This window comes from Ammospiza nelsoni, chromosome 27 (genome assembly GCF_027579445.1).
Source record: "Ammospiza nelsoni isolate bAmmNel1 chromosome 27, bAmmNel1.pri, whole genome shotgun sequence".
Taxonomy (NCBI): Eukaryota; Metazoa; Chordata; class Aves; order Passeriformes; family Passerellidae; genus Ammospiza; species Ammospiza nelsoni.
The window spans coordinates 975,027-994,741 of record NC_080659.1 but is presented as its reverse complement, the minus strand read 5'-3'; the positions used below and the strand labels follow the sequence as shown (position 1 = coordinate 994,741).

The 19,715-nt window shown below is 50.6% G+C and overlaps 2 protein-coding genes across 3 annotated transcripts; one reads left to right on the top strand and one right to left on the bottom strand.

The window, feature by feature from the left end:
• The first annotated feature begins 1,173 nt into the window (after positions 1–1,173).
• On the top strand, positions 1,174–16,202 carry TMPRSS9 (transmembrane serine protease 9). The gene is made up of 18 exons (XM_059489787.1): positions 1,174–1,297; positions 3,060–3,187; positions 3,596–3,663; positions 4,091–4,266; positions 5,329–5,370; positions 6,353–6,524; positions 6,741–7,015; positions 7,193–7,329; positions 8,506–8,821; positions 9,626–9,797; positions 11,202–11,473; positions 12,124–12,260; positions 12,760–13,117; positions 13,206–13,322; positions 13,960–14,131; positions 14,444–14,709; positions 15,258–15,394; positions 15,868–16,202. Exons 1-18 carry the CDS (start codon positions 1,174–1,176, stop codon positions 16,027–16,029), a joined length of 3,231 nt encoding a protein of 1,076 aa, XP_059345770.1. The 3' UTR covers positions 16,030–16,202.
• A 1,013-nt stretch (positions 16,203–17,215) lies between these two features.
• On the bottom strand, positions 17,216–18,915 carry TIMM13 (translocase of inner mitochondrial membrane 13). 2 transcript variants are annotated; one of them, XM_059489937.1, is made up of 3 exons: positions 18,723–18,915; positions 18,503–18,571; positions 17,216–18,427 (listed from the first exon to the last, which is right to left on the bottom strand). In XM_059489937.1, exons 1-3 carry the CDS (start codon positions 18,846–18,848, stop codon positions 18,329–18,331), a joined length of 294 nt encoding a protein of 97 aa, XP_059345920.1. In that variant the 5' UTR covers positions 18,849–18,915; the 3' UTR covers positions 17,216–18,328. The 2 variants fall into 2 exon arrangements, with proteins under 2 accessions (XP_059345920.1, XP_059345921.1); XM_059489938.1 differs by having other exon boundaries at positions 17,216–18,424.
• Between the last annotated feature and the right edge of the window lie 800 nt (positions 18,916–19,715).

Here is a 19,715-nt window from a genome sequence, read left to right as displayed (position 1 = left end):
GTCGATATCAAGACAGAGTAAGTTTGAGAGGTGATTGTGCCTTGCCAAGGCTTTTCTGGTGTCTTCTGTAAATCTGAGTTCCCCAACAGTTAGAGGTTGAGTCCTCAAAAAAAAATCACTCTGGACCCTTGGCCAAGAGGAGTGGACTTCTGTGGATTTCCACTCTGATCTCACAAATTGTCTGAGACAACTTCAACCTGCCAGTTTGAACAGCAGCATTGTGCATCTTCTTCATGCCTATGAGGGAGAAATATTAATACAGTAATTTAATACATTTTAGGACCACAGGAAATCAGTGTCCCTCCTTGTCTCATTGGGCTTGTTGCAGATACTAACCTGTCTGAATGATGTAATAACTATGTATATTACAGGCTGGTTTCATTCCTAGTAATACCCAGTTGTTGATGATGGGCAAATGAAGGCCAAATATAGTCTGGCTTGTACTAGAAAAACTGCAGAGGAAAAAAACAAAAAAACAGGAAAGATACTCCTTCTATTTTTGGCATTTTTGAATTCACACTTGGAGCAACATATCCCGTCTGATCATCTTCAGTGCATGAAAAACATTGACATACTGAAACCAGTCAAGCAAAGGAAAGCGTGGAGGCAGAAAAGGTGACATGAAGGGGCTTTGCTTTGGGTGCAGGACCACTCGGGGCAAAATACTGGAAGCACCAGTGCTAATGCTGGCCACAGGGAAGGAGAATCTGCTCCTGTGGCCAGCATTAGCACTGGCCAGCACTATCAGGATAGCAGCAAAGCTGTAAGCAAAGGACATATTAATTGCTCTACATTACTAGGCATTGGGAGCTCCCAGCTAAATGCTGTAAAGTTGGGGGGGGGGGGGGGAAATCACCCACTGTGATTTTATAATTCTTCCAGAATTCCTGCAAAAAATGTGGAATAGCATTGGGCTATATGAAACACCCTGGAATCTGCCTCATGAACAACTACAGGGTGAGGTTTATTACTTAGAGAGCTTTAATCCATATAACATGCACCTTGGGGATACACGTAGCCTAATGCCATTGCCGGGTCGGAATGGTCCAGCAGGAGCAGACAGTGATGCTCCTGTGGTAACCTTAGCTGGCATGACAGATTTCATCCCAGTCTTGTAATTTTCCTCCTCTTCTTTTTAATCACAGAGCCCATCTGTAGAGCTGCTCAGAAAGCATGGAGCAGATAAAGCCAGGGCAAGGCACCCAGAGGAGGAGATGGGGGGCCTGCTGCTGGAAGGTAACTGCTGCTGCTGCCGTGGCAGGCACTGCAACAGCCCTCTGCCTGGGGATCCTGCTGGGTGAGTGTGCTGCCAGCTACATTCTTTCAGTTTAGCACTCCGAAAGAGAAGTGGTCTGCACTGCGTATAGCAAAAATCTCAAAATCCTCCTACTGAGATCAAAATGCAGACACCTTTCTGCACAATGCACAAAAACTACAAGGGCTGTAGTCAGCTCACGTTCTCACTATGTGACTTTGAAGCACTTTATCTTCAGTGTCTCATGATACATATGCTCTATTCCTTTCCTGCTTGACCAATCTGATGTCCTTCTATGACAAGATGACCTACCTAGTGGATGAGGGAAAGCATCTGAATCTGGTCTATCTCAACTTCAGTAAAGCCTTTGACACCATTTCCCATAAACATTTTCTTGGAGAAGCTGGCTGCTTATGGCTTGGATGGGTGTGCTCTTTAATGGGTAAAAACTAGCAGGATGCCCAGGCCCGGAGGGTGGGAGTGAATGGAGTCACATCCAGCTGGAGACTGGTGACCAGTGGTGATCCTCAGGGCCACTTTGAAGCCAGCCCTGTTAATTATCTTCATCAGTGGGGATGGAGGGCATCCTCAGTCAGTTCACAGATGACTCAAGCTGGGTGGGATGTTGATCTGCTGAAGCAATAGTGTGGCCATCAGGATCAGGGCAGTGACTGTCCCTTTGTGCTGGGCACTGGTGAGGCCCCACCTCAAATCCAGGGTTCAGTTTTAAAACATCTCATGACAAGAAAGACATTGAGGGGCTGGAGCGTGATCAGAGAAGGGAACAGAGCTGGGGAAGGGGCTGGAACACCAGAAGCAACTGAAGGAGCTTGAGGGGCTCAGTCTGGAGAAAAGGAGGCTCAGGAGGAACCTTTGGCTCTGCACAACTCCTGGAAGGAGGGTGCAGCCTGGTGGGGTTTGGGCTCTGCTCCCAGGGAACAAGGACAGAAAATGGGAAAAGGCCTCAAGGTGGCCCAGGGGAGTTTTAAGATTGGACATAGGGAAAATTTGTTCACTGAATGGGCTGTCCAGACCTGGCACAGGTTGCCCAGAGCAGTGGTGGAATTCCCATCCCTGCAATTTAAGTGATTTAAGAAACATGTAGATGTGGCATTAGGGGACATGGTGGCCTTGGAAGTGCTGGTGAAATGATTGGACTCAATGATCTCAGAGGTTTTTCTAACCTAAACAATTCCATGATTCTGTGATTCTGTCCTGTAGTCTGTCTCTGTGACTTTGAAATTTCTTGTCACTGTACCTTGCTGCCTCTGCCATTTCCTACCATGACCCTTGCAGCCACTGAGCACTGCCTGTTTTACTGTCCCACTCCAGAGCATGGCCACCATCTCCCTCCCTCTTCCACCTCTCTCCTGCTGCTTCTGCTGCCCCATGGCCACCTCAGGCCAGCATGCCAGTGAGACCCCAGCATGACATGACTGACACATGCCACCTGTACAGTCACAGTTAGTGAGGTGGCTTCAGTACCCAGCAGAACCTTTCTGAGGCTGTTCCTGCAAGGACAGGGCCAATCTCAGGTTGCCAGGCTGTACCCATCTGTTCATGAATTTCTGTCTCAGGCTTGACAAAAACCCACTGTTTTCAAGTTCAAACAAGTTCAGTACAAAATGCTATTCCTGCACATGCACAGGGTACCCCAGTCCAGTTATGGGGCACCCCCGAGGCAGCTGGGATGCTCAGGGATAGTCAAGCTGCTAAAAACAGGGGGTTTGAAGGACAGGATGGTATTCATGTTGCAAAGCTGTGAGGAAAGCTGCCTCTGACAGACACCTTCCCTTTCTGGCAGCCTGCCATTCCACAGGAGAGGCCAGCTTTGAGCACACAGTGGAGCTGCAAGGAATCCCATTCAATAGCAGCTTACAGACAGAGAACTCAGACTACTACAGGGTGCTGACACCTGCTCTTGAGAGGCTGGTGAGTTATCTGGGCCTTGGGAAAACACTTGTGAAATACTGTGGTGGTAGCACCAGCAGAATCTCTAAGCCAAGGGCAGGAGGAAAACTGGGACTTCTTAAACATCAGCAGGGTACACTGTGGGGCTGAACTACACTTTGAGAGGCCCTGTCAAGGCCCTGAGAGACATTCATGGAGTGGGAAACGTGTGTTCAGGCCTATTCCTTACATAGAAAAAAGATGTACTGCCTCATGCCCTAAAAGCCAGGGTGGGAAAAAGTTTACATATGAGCTGGACATGGGTGCTTCTGCTTACAGAGCAAGAGACCAGGCACCAACAGTTCCACATTCCAGCAAAATCCCAGGCATCATCTATTCCCATCTCCTTGGGGTCCAGTAAATGTGTGACCATCACTCTTTGCTTTGCAGTTTCTGTCCAGTCTCCAGGACTCCCAGCTGAACTGGAGTTGCACTGGTTGCACCATCCTGGGCTACAGGTGAGTGTAGGCAGCTATCTCTGCAGACCCTACAGCTCATGTTTCAGAGAATTCTGACAAGCCTCACCAAGAAGGTGAACTCATACCTGTGTTCTTGTTCAAAGCTAGTACAAAGAGAAACTGGTCAAGGCTGGATTTTCATCTGGGATTGCAGCAATGTTCTGGATTTTTAAATTTCAAAATGCAGTCAGAAAGGCAGAGGAAAAGAATTTTGTTCAACCACAGCTTTGGGCCAAAGGAAAAAAAAAAATTCAAATGATCATGTCAACCCAGAGCACATCTCCAGAGAAACCTAAATTATTAAGAATTAAAATATTAAGAATAAGATTTGTTTCCTTTGGGTTCCCTGTAGAGAGCTAGCACAGGAACCTGACCCTTGTACTGACCATGAAGCCAAGGTTGCCCTTAATTCTCTGTCTCCCAACAGGAATGGAAACTCCAGTGTGATCGTCCATTTCCGCCTGCTCTTCACCCCCCAGGATTCCCAGCCCCTGAGCTCTACCTTGGAGGAGGAAGCTTTCAGGCATGGGCTGGCAGCTGCCCTGCACAAGCAGGGTTTCAACCTGGCTGCCTACGGGACCATCTCCTCAGCCTCTCTCACAGGTGTGGCCCTGCTGCCCTGTGCTGGGGCTGCTGGCACCCAGGGGCACACAGCTAAGCCACCATGAGCCACCCCAACTGCTGCAGGGTTTTAGCTCCGAATGTCCAGTCAGTGTTAGAAATTGGGGTGCTGGCAGGCACCCAGCAAACCGATAACATGATCTGCCTGGCTCCCAGCTGCTCCAGCTTCACCAGACAGCAGCAGAATCCAGCCTAGATCTTGCCAGCTTAAGAGACATTTGTGGAGTCCCCAGATACCTCTCCAACACTAATGCTGTCCAGCTGCTCTGCAGTGCCAGAGCAGGTTTAGGGACCCACAATAAGGACAGAACCTAAAGCATGAATTGCAACTATTTTGGCTTTTCTTGCAGCACCTGAAATCCGTCTGAGGGACAGGGAATGAAGCTCCAGGAAGTTAATGGCTGGATTTTCTGTACCTACCTGTGCACAGCAGCCCTTAGGCAGACCTCAGAGTTGTAGCAATAACTACAGCTCAGGTTGCTATTTCTCATAGTTGAATTACTCTCTGAAACCACCTGACAAGAAATTCTCCTTTCCTTCTGTGACTGTGGAGTTGCATGTGACTGTAGGACTCCAGGTCCAGCCAATTAAAAAAACCCCCATGAGCCTGGGAAACAAGAAGGCGTGGGCTCCTCTGTAGCTCCCTCTGCACCCTCTGCCAGAATCCAGGGCAGGATCCCTGGATCTCCAGGAGCCTTGTGCTGCCCAAATGGAAGGTGCTGGTGTCCCCTTGGCTTTAGGCAAACAGCTTTGCATAGCTTCAGCCCCAGTCTGCTCCTGAGAGGCAGCTCACTTCCACAGCTTTTAGGAATTTCTCTCTCCACGTGGAGTCAGCCCAAAGCCTGCAGGGCACCAGGGAGCTGTGCCTCCCCTGCTCTGTGCACCTGGGCCCTGCCTCACACTGGCCACAGGTGGGCACAGAGATCACCAGGCAGGAAAGGCAGATGCAGCAAAGGCCGTGGCAGCCCCAGCCCAGGAACTCCAGGACCTGAGGCTGGGCTGCCCTGCCCTTGCTGATCCTGATTCCTTCCTCTTTTTTCCCAGGTCCCAACAAGGTTTCTTCCCACAGACCTGGACTGAAATCAGGTAAGAGCCAGGCAGCAGGAAGAATCACCTGCACTCTGCAGCCTCCTCCTCCTCTTCCTCACCAGCAGCCTGCATACAGATACAGGCTTGGGCCCCATCTTGTTCATAGCCTGGTGGTCCAGGGGCCTGCAAGCTCAAAACAAGCTGCAGCTCTGCACCCAGCACCATCCTGCAGGGACTCTGGGGCAGCCAGGGAGCAGAAGGACAAGAATACAGGGGTGGTTGCCCCTGGGGAAGGCAGGGGATAGTTGCTGCGTGGACTGCAGAAGACATGAGTGACTCAAGCCTTGCTGTCCCCAGGGAGCTGCTCTTGGGACACAGGCTTGCTCCAACATCCAGTATGTGAAAAGAAAGCCCTGAATGTGACAGCCAGACAGGCTGTGCTGATGCCTCTGATGGAAGGGGCTGTGCTGAATCTCCCACAGCAGGTGTCCTGGACATAGAACCCAGCCACAGCCCACTGTTGGCAGACCTTGACAGGGGGGACACCAGTGGCTGTCAGGCACTGGAAACAGCCAAGGACATGCCATGACTTTTCAAGGCAATAGTAAATGACTGCATTGGGATGAGGGACACTGTGCCCTGGAAACACCTTAGTCCCATCAGCTGTGATGGGTTGTGGTGACAAGGTCCACCTTACTGGTGGTCTGGCACAATGGACAAGAACACATGCCCATGAGCTACTGGAAGCTTATCACAAGGCAGTAGCTAAGCTCATCAAACTAGTCAGGATGCTGCTCTACAGTTTCTTGCTCTAGAAGAGTTTCAGGGAGGATGCTGTGATGGCCCACTGCTTTGCAGTGCTCTTCCCAAGCCTGCAGGGTAAAGGCTGCTTTGTGACATCCCAAGTACCACCCTGCTGCTTGAGCATATGCCAGCAGCACACACAAAGCTGAAGCAGCTTTTCCCACTTGCCCCCAGGAGCGTGTTGCTGGGGTGCAGTAGCAGGATCCTGGGGCACTGAGTTTCTCCTCCCTTTCAGACTGTGGGAGTCGTCCTGCCATGCAGACTGCCAGCAGGATAGTTGGAGGCTCAGAGGCATCCAGAGGGGAGTTCCCATGGCAAGTCAGCCTTCGAGAGAACAATGAGCACTTCTGCGGCGCTGCAATCCTTACAGAGAAGTGGCTGGTGTCTGCTGCTCACTGCTTTACTGAGTAAGTTTCAGTCACACCACTTTGCACCCTCCATCCCTGTTCCAAAAGCTGCCATATCTGCCCAAGCTCCCACTGCACCTCTCTGCTCCACCACGGGGAGAATGAGGAGTTTCCATCACTCCTGGAGTGGATGGCAGGATGGGCAGTAGGCAGCTTGGGTTTGCAGGACAATGTTGTGGCTGCAGGTTCACAGGGCTCCCACTATCTCTCCTCTAGGTTTCAGGACCCAGCCATGTGGGCAGCTTACACAGGGACCACCTCCCTCAGAGGCTCAGATGGCAGTGCAGTGAAAATGGACATTGCACAGATCATCCCACACCCCTCTTACAACGCTGACACAGCTGACTATGATGTGGCCGTGCTGGAGCTGAAGAAACCTGTGACCTTCACTAAGTACATCCAGCCCGTGTGCCTGCCAGATGCTGGCCATCACTTCCCCACCAGCAAGAAGTGCCTTATCTCTGGCTGGGGCTACCTCAAGGAGGATTTCTGTAAGCAAAGCATGGCAGGCAGCAGAGCAGACGTGGTGGGGTGTGAGTGGGGCAGAAGGCATCAGGGGAAGGGAACTCAGACCTTGCTCTGGCCAGCTGAGGTGGGCTGCACCCTGAGCTGCTGATCCTGTGCAGGGCTTCCTGCACTGAGCTCACAACTGTGTCTTTCTCATTCAGTGGTGAAACCGGAGTTCCTGCAGAAAGCAACAGTGGAGCTTCTAGACCAGAACCTATGTTCCAGTCTCTACAGCCATGTCCTCACAGACAGGATGATGTGTGCTGGCTACCTGGAGGGGAAGGTTGACTCCTGTCAGGTAAGCTTTGCCCAGAGAAGATGGCACACCTGCTCACATAAAGCTTCTTCCTCCCAGTATGCATCAAGTGACACTTCAATAAGCAGAACTGACACTATGGTCACTGTTTCCCACTGAGGTTTGAGGCCCTGCCTTGGACCCAAGCACAGATCAGTGACTGCAGAAGACACAAATGAGGATATGTTCTTTACTGCTTAGAGCAGGGTACTGTTATTTAAGGGGCTCTTTCAGTTAATTAACTACTTTTCTTGTCTTCCTGAACTGTCATCAGGGCTGGCCCTACCAATATTCCACACAGGTCTTCAGATAAAAATCCAGATGGGCAAAGGGCAGCAGTGGAAACTAAAACATACACAACAGTTTTTGGTGAACAACAGAGTGGTTTTTTAGTTTTTTCCATCCTGCAAGTGGTGAGCTGGAGACAAGCCTGCCTTTGATAGTATGGAGAGAGGAGAACTGTGATGCCAGAGGAGGACTGTGATTTCCAGGTCTGTCTCTGTAGCTTGGCAGGAACGTTCAAATCAACAGAAACCAGCTAAACAAATCTGCACTTTTCTGGTGGTAGTGCTTTGTATTTCTGCACCAAATACAGCACAAACACCAGAGAAGGGGCCAAGAATTGAAGATTCAAAGTTGGGTGATGAACACGATCCATCTGGTTATTAATTACTGATCGAGAGCAATCTCATCCCCAGAAGGCATTACCAGCTTCACAGACACCACATGTCCATCAGTGATGGTCACAGGGCCCCACAAGAACCAAGAACTGAACCACTTCTGACATGAAGAAAACCTGATGCAAACATTAATGTTGTCTCCCTGGGTTGTGTATCAGGCAATGAACACCCATCATCTGGTTGTGTATGGGCTGCTAGGATTAACCTTTATGAGGTTTAACAAATTATTAAAGCAGTAGAAATGCTTAATCCTAGATTTTACAGATTGTGTCCTTTGTTCTTCTGGCATATAAAGGGCACGAGGCTTCTGTGTAATAGCAGGACAGCGTGCCCACATGGAGGAACACCCAAAGGCCAGCACCCAGATGCTCCACTCATCACTAGGCTGGAGCAAATGTAAAGGGACAGAGAGACTCCAGCTGGTAGAGGGATGCTGAGGGTGGACAGGGCAAGCTCAGTGCTTCCCCAGGGAGAGCTCACCATCTGCTTTCTCTTGCAGGGTGACTCTGGTGGGCCTCTGGTTTGCCAAGAACCATCTGGCAGGTTTTTTCTGGCGGGAATTGTGAGTTGGGGTATTGGATGTGCTGAAGCCAGGCGGCCTGGGGTTTACACACGTGTTACCAAACTCAGAGACTGGATCTTGGATGCTATTTCTGCCTTCCCTACCTCCATAGCCCGTACTGTTCCTCCAGTGCACTTGAGGACTAACAGTAACATGGTCAGTGCTGAAGAGGTCAACACCACCACTGGAGCAGCCCCGACCACCTTACCAGCCCCAGCTGCCAGCAGGCCAGGGGCTGCAGCAGGACCACAAGGTACGAGCACCCACAGTGGGTGCATCGTGGCAGGCACAGTGGCTGCTGTAGGTCCAAACATCAGGTTCATTCCTCCAGTAACCTAAGCTGACGTTTTGTAGGGTGAGCCACACAACTTTGCCAAAGTGCTAAGGTACAAAGCCACTATATGGCTGCCCTAGCTGAGTCCAGAGCAACCTGGCAAAGCCACTCAGTACTTCTGCAGTTCCATGTGCTCCTTTGCTTTTGTGACTGTGTAATCTTGCTGTGTAACTGGTCTGCTCTGGCAGGCCCAGAACAGGTCACTAAGGCACAGCAGCATCTGATAGTATTTAATCTGTTGATCATTTGCTTTTGCTTGCCACCTAAGGAGCTCCCAGCAGTTCATAACTGATAGCTGTCCCTTCACAGCAGCCATGCTCCCTGAAGGGAAGGAGGGCAAGTGTCTGTAGGATGACCTGTCCACTCCAAGGAATACTCCCAGCAGCTTTGCAAGGAAATGCAAATGAAGGGTGTTTTTCTAAATCTAGAATAATATTTTATCTGTAATGGCAAGGCTAAAAGGCATGGAGCTACTGATTACTCTGCCTTCACGAAAGGCCCAGGATTCACAACTTGCTGAGAGCAAGATGCAGAACAGCATTTTGTGTGAAAGTCCAGCTGTACATGGCCACCATCAGGCACTGCCACTGTCAGCCAGCAGGGCTTGGGTAGATATCTCTCACCTCAGGCCTTACCTATCCCTGCTAAGCCCTACTGGTTAGAGAGTTTCTTGCTTATCTTCTGCTAGCAATACTCACAAGTCATGCTTTGACTTTTGTTCAGAGTGTGGAGGACGACCCGGGTTCTCTAAACCCAGCAAGATTGTGGGAGGAACAGATGCTTCCAGAGGAGAGATCCCTTGGCAAGTCAGCCTGAAAGAAGACTCCAGACATTTCTGTGGAGCCACCATCATTGGGGACCGCTGGCTGCTGTCAGCAGCTCACTGCTTCAATGAGTAAGAGCCCATCCCTGTCCCTGCTCCAGCTCAGCTGCCCACCAGCACAGAGCTGCACAGCCAAATCCACAGTGTGGCACTGGGGCCAAGAAATGGAAATCGAGAACACATGTTGGACATTAATTTTTGCTATAGCTTGACATTCATAGCAAAAAGGAGTTTGTGGGGAGGTTGGAATGAGGCAGAGAAAGGTTAAAGCAGCCTGATCAGGGAGAAAGGACAACATATCTAAGAGAGGTGGAAGAAAGTGCCACAAGAGAGTTTCTTTAATAAACTTAACCTTAAAAAATTGTCTGTAATATGTGAAATAGAGACACATGGTCAGTTGGTAAAGGGAAAATGGTCAGTTCAATCCTGCATAGTTCTGTTAAACTGCAAGAACCCAAGCCTAGGTTTATAAGTAGCCTGAAGAAGTGAGTAGCAAGAAGATAATGCTTGTCAAGATTAAATTCCTGAAAGCAGAAAAGGTGGGTTATTAATTCTGAAGGATTTTAAGACAACCTCATGCAATAAACAGCTGGGCAATAAAGGAGCAAGTGAAATGCAAGGTAGGCAAGTGTGAAATGAGGTACACAGCAAAACCAATAGTGCTGAATGAAGATGAGCCTCCATCAGCTATTGCAAAACAAGAGGTCAGAAACATGTGGATATTGCCCTGACAGCAGCAGTCCTGTGGCAGAGGCAGTTAATGAGCACAGGAATGCAGTAAAAAACATGGGAGATGAGTGGGATGTTGCTGGTAATGCACAGCACACCGACTGCTCCAACATCACAGGGAGGGCAAGAGTAACACCGTGTGCTTGTGTTCACAAGGCTCAGGTATGAGCAGGGTGTGTAGCAGCATCATAACAAGCACAACAAAATAGATCAGACTAGACCTGGGAATAAAAATAACTAATGGGAAGGCAGTGTTTGATGGGACTGTACAATAATGAAGGGTACAAAGTGTTTAGGGAATGCCTTTTGACTGTCTTTTTAAGATACCAAATAATCACCAAGAGCAGGTGGAAAACAATCAAAAGGAAGCAGTTTTTCTAATAAATGTAATTAAGCTAAATATTTAAAATTCACCTAGGGTTAGAAAAACAAAACACAACATTAGAAAAATCCAAATAAAACCAAAAAATCCAGCAAGATCTACTGAATAGAGTGACACCACCTGTGTGCCAGAATACTCCTGAAATCATAAATTCCTGAAGGTGAAGAGAGGATTATTATTGTATGTTTATTTGCTCTTCAGGTAATATCCAACAGGTGCCACTGCTGGAAACAGTTCTTTTGGCTTGACTTAGTAGGGCTGCTCTGCTGCATGCTGATCATGTAAAGCTGTCTCTAATTTCAATGTCAGAATTCATGCCAGGGATAAGTGTGTGAGTATGCACATTTAGGTTTATGTATTTGCAGGACAATGCCAGAAGAGATTGAAGCCTATGTGGGAACAACATCAATAAACGGAACAGACGAGAATGCAGTGAAAGTCAACGTAACAAGAGTGATCCCACATCCCCTCTTCAACCCCATGATTCTGGACTTTGATGTAGCTGTACTTGAACTGGCAAGACCTCTTGCCTTCAACAAATACATACAGCCTGTGTGCCTCCCACTTGCCATGCAGAAGTTTCCTGTTGGCAAGAAATGCCTCATTTCTGGATGGGGTGACCTCCAGGAAGGGAATGGTAAGCAGTAATGCATTACCTGCTGGTTTGCCTTGGAGCAGTGGTACCCTGAGCAGCAAAGCCCGTGCTCAATCCACATTCCTGGGAATGTATAGGACAGGGATCAGTAACAGGGACAGTCAGGAACTGACAGAAACACAAGAATAAGCAAGAATAAAGGCACACAGAGCACTACCTTAAGGAGAGGCAGCTTGGTGGGAGCCAGGGAAAACCTGCCGGACCGCCCTCAGTAGCTCTGCTGTGCTAAACAAGTGTCAGGCCTTGCCTCAGAGCCTGCTGCAGCTCTGGCAGGATGGCATGTCAGCCATTCAGTCACAGAGGTGTTCCAGCAATGAGCATAAGCAAAGATCCCACTATAAGGAGAAAGCCTGAGAGTGGCACATGTGCTACCAAACAAGTCCAGCTGACAAGAAGCCCACAGACTCTCAGGAGCATGGGACACAAACTGTGCAGAATCCTTAGCACAGACACAAACTGCACCCTGGGGTGAGCGCCAAGCTTCAGGGCTGCAGAGAAAACAGGTTTTATAGGAGTCAATTCCCATGTGGGATTAGAGCCTGTTTTCCCAAAATATGTGTTGAGTCAGTCTAAAAGCCATTAGCTAGCTCCTTCCCTCTGCTGCACTCACTAATTCTGTGATTTTCATGCAGACACCAAGCCCGAGATCCTGCAGAAAGCATCTGTGGGCATCATAGAACAGAACACTTGCAACTTCCTCTACAACTTCTCCCTCACTGACCGAATGATCTGTGCTGGCTTCATGGAGGGGATGGTAGACTCATGCCAGGTAAAAGTGTGGGATTTCTCTACGCTGCAGATTGTTCTAGAAAGCTGGGCTAACTCTGCTTTCAGCAGATGCTTGTGAAATATTTACTGAGTTGCTGTAATCCAACTGTGTAATTCACATGTACCTGAGCACAAAACAAACCCCAGCCCACTTCTTTGGAGATTTAGGAAAGCAAATAAAGCTCCACCAAGTTGAGAATTACTTAAACCAACATCCCACCACTCTGTCTGGCCAGACAAATCCTGGATGAAGCAGGTCTCCTCCTGTGGCAGTGAGTCAGTGGCAGTTGGTGGCAGCTGTGGAAAGGTGCTGACAGGAGCCAGGTTGAGTCACTGACCCCAACTTCAATTTCTCCACACTCATGCCCTGCATACACATTGCATGACAGCAGACAGGCCCACAAGGCTGGAGGAAGGAGTTGAGGGCAGTTAAGTGCTTCTGGTGTATCCTAGGGCAGACCTGATTGGACTGAGCAGCCATTGCCTTGCTTCTTCTGCAGGGAGATTCAGGTGGGCCCTTGGCCTGTGAGGTGACTCCAGGAGTGTTTTACCTTGCTGGCATCGTGAGCTGGGGATTTGGTTGTGCCCAGGCTATGAGACCTGGTGTGTACTCCAGAATTACTAAACTCACTGACTGGATCCTGGACACCATCTCCCAGCTGCCCAGTGGTGGCACAAGCATACCCTCCAGCTCAGCCATCCCTAGAGCTTCTACCACAGCCGTTTTTATCCAGCCCAGCACAATGGCTGCAGGTCCAGCCAGCAGAACCACCCTGTGGACAAAGATGAATACAACCATGAGCAAAACTTCTACAGCTCTGACAACGACCGAGACTGCCAAGCCTACCCAAACCCCAGGTAAAACTGAGAACTGATGCATTGACATGTGGGCAGGAGGCCTCCAGCATAGAGGGTACTGAGCAGGTCATGGGTTATTGCTTTCTAGTGGTGCCTTGTACCAGCCTCACTTTCAAGTGTTCCAGCAAGGTGTGTATTGGAAAAGAAAATCCTGAATGTGATGGTGTTGTGGACTGCAGCAATGGCTTCGATGAGCACAACTGTGGTGAGTTCTCCTCTGTAGCCCGTGGCTGCTGACAGCTCTACATGACCTGGACTCCGCAGTGGTACCCACCATATTAACACTGGCTGTCTTGGGCCCAGACACTGGGGTCCTAGGCTAGCCCACTATGGTCCAGATCATACTTGCTCTGCCAGACCCTAAAACAAGATACAGCTGGATGAGCTGGATCCAAATTTACTGCCAGAAAGTGCAGCCTCTTCTACTCTGCTACAGACATTAGAACCCATTTCCCAGCACACAGGCCTTTTGGCCAGTCAGTCTGGTAGCACAAGGTGGCAAGACAGGTCTGCACAACATGGCAGCCCAAAAAGTGTCTTGGCATCCCTGGGACTGCACTTTGGGCTGCACATTCCTTGCTGTTTGATAGCTGAGCCAGGCCATCCAAATACCTGCTCCTCACATACCACATCCCTGGAAGGTGTGATCTGTGATAACAAGTCTGCAAAATACACCCTGTCCATCAAGACTTGCCTCAGCTGGGTGAACTGAATTCATCACATCTACTGTCCTGTACATGCTCCCCCAGAAGGCTGTCCCACAGCACAGGTTATGGAAGGCAGGAAGTAATTCCTTCCATTTATGGTTTTTTAAAACCATGGTGCTTCTTCCTGTGTTCCAGACTGTGGCTCAACAACAGCTCTGGCCTTTAGCAAGATCGTGGGCGGCAGCAGCGCGGCTCGAGGAGAATGGCCCTGGCAAGTCAGTCTCTGGCTCCGGCGGAAGGAGCACAAGTGTGGGGCTGTCCTTATTGCTGACCGCTGGCTGCTCTCTGCAGCTCACTGCTTTGACATGTAAGTCTGAGATAAGCTAGTTAAGTCAGCTGGCTCTTGCCTCAGTGCCATCAGTCAACCTGCCCTTGCCCTCCCTCGTGGTCCAGCACCTGGCTGGCATGCTGTGTCCCACAGGAAGCACACACCCCCTATCAGAGAAATGCCCCTAGAGGTAAGTGTGAAAAGGAATGGATGGAACGAAGCCTGAGTACACTCACTGGTTCTGGAGACAGGGGTCCTGATCTCCTAAGGTGTGGCCAGCCCCACAAGTGGAGGGATGGCCCTCCTTGTGAGGCTATGCTCCTAACAGCCAGGTTTGCTGTCTTTCTGCAGTTACAGTGACCCCAAAATGTGGGTGGCCTATCTTGGAACACCCTTCCTGAGTGTCATCGATGGCAAAATGGAGAAAATATTTCGTATCTACAAACACCCTTTTTACAACGTCTACAGCCTAGACTATGATGTGGCACTACTGGAGCTGAGCACACCTGTCACGTTCAGCAGCACCATCAGACCTATATGTCTCCCAGACAATTCTCACATCTTCCATGAAGGGGCCAGATGCTTCATCACAGGCTGGGGCTCCACAAAGGAAGGAGGTACTGGATAAAGAGGGCCCTCCCACAATCATGATGGCCAAGCTCAGTGCTTGGCCACCTACACTGCAACACTGCAAGCCCAAACATCAAAGTTCCCACACCACTGCCCCAAGCACTCCCATCCTAGGCCATAGGCTGCAGAAGATACCAAGCTGGGCAAGGCCTGGTGTCACCATCATCTCCTCCCCAGCTACCGTGCACACTACTCCTCCATTTTATAGCACCTCTTTCCTCTTGAAGCTTTCCCAAGCTTTCTACATGCCAGCCACTGTGCTCTCCACCCCCACAGCAGCTGCTCCAGCTGTGCTTCTGCAGTACAAGGACCACCCCAATACCAAATTGGACCACTCCAATTTATGTCTGGTCAGCCAAGCTGCCTGACAAATGACACACCCAAGGGACCTTCTGGAGTTTGCTCTGCTGAACCAGGTGACTCACTTTCCCAGAGCAGGTCTCTCCCTCTGGCAAACAAGTAAGAGACCCCACTTCACATGCTGCTATTTCCCATGTGCTCTTCACCCAGCTAACAGCAATACTTGTCTCCTCAGGTCTCATGTCAAAGCATCTGCAAAAAGCAGCAGTGAACGTGATCGGAGACCAGGCCTGCAAAAAGTTCTACCCTGTCCAGATCAGCAGCAGGATGCTGTGTGCTGGTTTCCCACAGGGCACCGTTGACAGCTGCTCAGTGAGTGCAACAGCAACAAATGCTGTGGCTGGGACACAGCAAACTCGTGCCAAGTCCCTAGACTATATTGTCTCAGGAGGGCCCTGCCTGCCTCCCCTAGTTCAGATGTCTGTCTGTCCATCAACTGGCTGCTGCTTTTATGCATGTCCATCCTGCATACACCTCCTGCTGCTTGCCCCACCAACCTGTGACAGGTCAGGGGAATACACAGAGAGATAATGCTAGGAGACCACATGGGGCCTGTTCCATGACCCTACAGTATCTCTAAATACACTCTTCTATGTTCCAGAATCCCAGCTTCAGATTGTTCATGCAGGTACATCACTGAGCAGTTCTCCAGCCTGGAATGCAGCTCCTGGGGAAGTGGGGAACAGGACAGCAAATGCCCCTGCCCCAGAAAGAAAGAACATTTCATGGCTGGGGGAGCTGTACTGCTTGTGGCTTGATACTGGATCCTTTTCCTCTCTCTGCAGGGTGATGCAGGTGGGCCCCTGGCATGTAAAGAACCTTCAGGGAAGTGGTTTCTAGCAGGAATCACAAGCTGGGGCTATGGCTGTGCCAGGCCATTCTTCCCTGGTGTCTACACCAAAGTGACAGCTGTCCAAGGCTGGATTGTGCAGAACCTCAAGCTCTGAAACTGCATTTCACCACTCAGGGAAGGCAGTGAATGAGAGGAGTAACTGCCAGAGGATGCACTAACCCCTCAGCTACTGTACATTTTTCTGATGCTGCAAAGGGGTGAAGACACCTTGCAGGTGTTGTGTGACATGCTGGTTGTTATCAAAGCATTTGATAACTGCTTTGCATAGAAAGGTACACATTCTAAACTTTTTCTATAAATAAATGAAGCCTGTCCCATCTTAAGACCTGGCCAAATATACTGTGCATTAAAACATGAGCTTCCTAGTTGGATGGGTGCCGGAAATACCTGCCAAAAATTCATGGAGTTTGGCTGACCCCTGCCTATGAGCTGTCATCCCATGGCCAAGCCAGCAGACTTGGGACCTTCGCCCCAGCCCAAAGTTATGCGCTTGCAGAAGCTTCAGACCCCACTGACTCGATGGAGCTGTTGTGCTGTGCAGTGGCTTTTGGGAAGGGTATGATGCTGTTTCCAATTAGTGTGTGAGACTAGAGAGCTCAGTGATGACCTCCAGCTCACCATTCGATCCTAAGAGAATGCAGGACGACAACATTTGGGAGTTCAGACTGCACAGGCCCTGACCTGTACTAGAGTATAAGGAGGGGCTTTTCACACACCCCCACACACCTCATTCAGCCTTAGGTAACAGGTGATTAAACTGGCAAAGATTAAGGCATGGCCACACAGACCACTGTCTGCTTAAGCCAGGTGGGAAAAATTTAAAGTGCTGAGATAGTGGTGCAAGTACACTTGTCAGGTCCTACCAGCCAGGATAAGACACAGAGACAACTTTGTTCACAAGCAAAGAACTGCAGCAGAGCTCATGCGCTGAGTCTTGGGCAGAGCAGACTTAGACATGTCCCCATTGATTCAGCTACCAAAACTGAACAGCTTCTTGTACCTCAAACCCCTTCCTCATTTTTGGTGCTTGAAGTTCTGCATCTGGGCATAACAAGAGGTCTCCTCCATCCCAACCCAGCTGGCAGCAAGATCTACAACTTTCTGAGACAGAGCACCAGCTAGGTGGGAGACCTGGCTTCCAGGCATGGCTCAGCTCCAGACGGGTTTGGATGCATGGCTGCAACACCTGTGGGATGCTCCTATGAATGAAATGGGACTGCTGCACAGCCAGTACCACAGAATTCATACAGCCATAAAGGAAAAAGCCCCCTAAGCAAACATGTCTGAAAGCACTTTATTTTCAAGTAGTCATTCTTACAGTCTAGAAAGGAAACTCCAGTTTCAGTAAGTCCAAATACCCAAATATCTCCTCATAGTTTACCTGGTGTGAAAACACTTTAGGTTCTACCACATCCCAGTGAATGCCCTAGGAGGTACAGAGATACCATTCTGCCAGTCTGTCTCTGTGTCCAGCAAACCACGAAATCTTTTCTAAAATACAGAAGAGCTTCAAAACAAAGGATTTAAAAAGAAAACAAACATGGGCACTGTTGATCTCTAACACTCTCTTCTTCCAGCTGTTGTATCCACTGCTGACCACGCAGCATGAACCCACCTTTTCAGGAGCAGTGTAGAAGCACAAAAATAGAGTTGTGCCCCAAAGCAGACCAACATTCCCTGTTGCAGACATGCTCCTCCCTCAAAAAAATTATGCTTAGGATATAGGCTCCAAGGTGGAACATTTGTGCCAGAGCTAAACCAGAAACTACAGAGTATTAGAGCCACACAACACACTTTATTCTACAAAGAAAAGAACCTAAGTACTTCCCAACCCTACATGCCTAGCTGTGCTCATACAACTATTTGCAAGGCTGTCCTGCTCTCCAGCACTGTGCTTGAGCTGAGTCAAAGCCTACAAGCCCAAAATAACCCCACAGAGCGCTATACAGATATAGGAGATGAAAGAGGCAAGGTGGCATGTGGACAATCTTCTGGCAGTTTTTTCACTAATGAAAAGGGACTGAGTAATGACCTTATGGATGGGTCCATGCTGGAATCCCAAGCAAGGGTATTGTGTTGCTGGCTTGGCTTGGCTCCCGTTTTCCACAGAAGGCTCCTTGCCTGTCCCAGCCCTTTCAGCAGGGATTTATCAATTGATATAATACCTTGGGCCAATCTGGACACTTGGGAAGGACAACAGCTCATGGAAAAAAAAAATCACTCTCTCCTGGAGCTGGTGCTAATAAAAGCCAATGGATGCAAAAGGTTCAGCGAGGTTTTATTGCTCTGCCATGGCAGGGGCTGGGAAGGCAGCAGGATTCACCCCTAACCACCTGGACTGGCCGCTGTCCCTTCCCCACATGGTCCCTTCTCGGCCCGGAGGCCGGCAGGCGTCACATGTTGGCTCTCTCTCGCTGCAGCCGAGAATTGTAGGCTCGCGAAACTGTGTTCCAGGAGTCCATGTACCGGTCCATGCACATGGCGATGCACTTCTGCGGGACACAGAGCCTGAGCGGCGGCCCCGAGCTAAGGGGCCGCGGGTGCCCAGTTCTCCCGCCCGTCCTCACCTGCTCGGAGTTGTCCAGGGCGCCGCCGGGCTTCCCGATGCACTTCCGAAAGCACTTGTCCGTCATCCGCTGCGGAGAGAGCCCGAGAGTGGCAGCGTGGTCCCGGGGCTCCGGCTGCAGCCGCCGCCCCTGCTGCGAGGGGAGCGGGCCGGCCGGGCCGTTCCCCGCGACCCGCACCGGGACCGAGCCAGCCCCGCCCGGCCCCGCCGCCCCTCCTGACCTGCAAGAGCTCCTGTGCGTTGGCCACGGCGATCTGCACCTTCACCTGCTCCATGATGAGCCCCGGGTCCAGCTTCCCCCCGCCGCCTCCTCCGGAGCCGAAATCGGAGCCGAAGCCGCTCTCCATTGCCAGAGTCACCGCGGCCGAGGCCCTTGCACCGCTGGAGGGAGAAATGGCGGCGCCCGGACTGCGGTTCCCGGCGGGCCCCGCGCCTCCTCCGCCTCCGCGCCGGGCGGGACCGCGCGCTCCGCCCGCCCCAGCGGAGCCGCTCCGCGCCAGGCCCAGCCCGGGGCCGCCCGTCCCGCCGCCGCCGAGCGCTGCTGTCACCGCCGGCCGCGGGGGAGGCGGCATCGAGCGAGCTCCCAGGGGACTCCCCGGGGCCGAGCCGGGCCCGGCTCAGACACCGGGGTTCGAGTACCGGGGTTCAGCGCAGCCCCACGAACGAGGGCAACGGGAAGGGGCTTTAAAGCGGCATCACCAGAGACACAAACGCTGCCCAGCTGCGCCCCGCGGTGAAACACCGGCTCCGCTGAGATCCCCGCAGAGAGAAACCCCGCTTTGGGTTCTCTCTGGAATTCATCCTTCTGTTATTCGAGGCTTTCCTCTGCCTTACGTGACTCGGGTGAGAGGTCCGTGCCCTTAAAGTCAGCTTCACTACACTTCCCTCCATTAAGTAAGAATGCTGTGGGACGAAGTAGAAGCAAATGGGAGAAGACCACGCTACGGAGCTCTTTTTCATGGGAGAGATGTGATGTGCAGGTAGGAGATGGCATGAGAGGAGGGCACTGAGTACCACAGCAGAGCTGAAGCCAAAACTCTGCTCACCTTCACTAGCCTGAGCCCACAATCAGAGTATTGCAAACCACATCATCCTGTCTTCGGATCTGCCCACTTCAAACAGAAGGCGTTCCTACCACCCTGCAAGAAGCATAGCTAGTGCTAACGATGGGGCAGCCACCTAAGGTACAAGTTTAAAATGAAATGTGTTTAAGG

Bases quoted from the DNA above. Each gene is read 5' to 3' on its own strand.
- TMPRSS9 (XM_059489787.1), top strand. From the start codon at position 1,174: ATGGAGCAGATAAAGCCAGGGCAAGGCACCCAGAGGAGGAGATGGGGG. The intron at 3,664-4,090 runs GTGAGTGTAGGC...GTCTCCCAACAG, and splicing joins TGCACCATCCTGGGCTACAG to GAATGGAAACTCCAGTGTGA. The intron at 7,330-8,505 runs GTAAGCTTTGCC...TTTCTCTTGCAG, and splicing joins GGAAGGTTGACTCCTGTCAG to GGTGACTCTGGTGGGCCTCT.
- TIMM13 (XM_059489937.1), bottom strand. From the start codon at position 18,848: ATGGAGAGCGGCTTCGGCTCCGATTTCGGCTCCGGAGGAGGCGGCGGG. The intron at 18,572-18,722 runs GTCAGGAGGGGC...CTCTCTCCGCAG, and splicing joins ACGCACAGGAGCTCTTGCAG to CGGATGACGGACAAGTGCTT. The intron at 18,428-18,502 runs GTGAGGACGGGC...TGTGTCCCGCAG, and splicing joins CCCTGGACAACTCCGAGCAG to AAGTGCATCGCCATGTGCAT.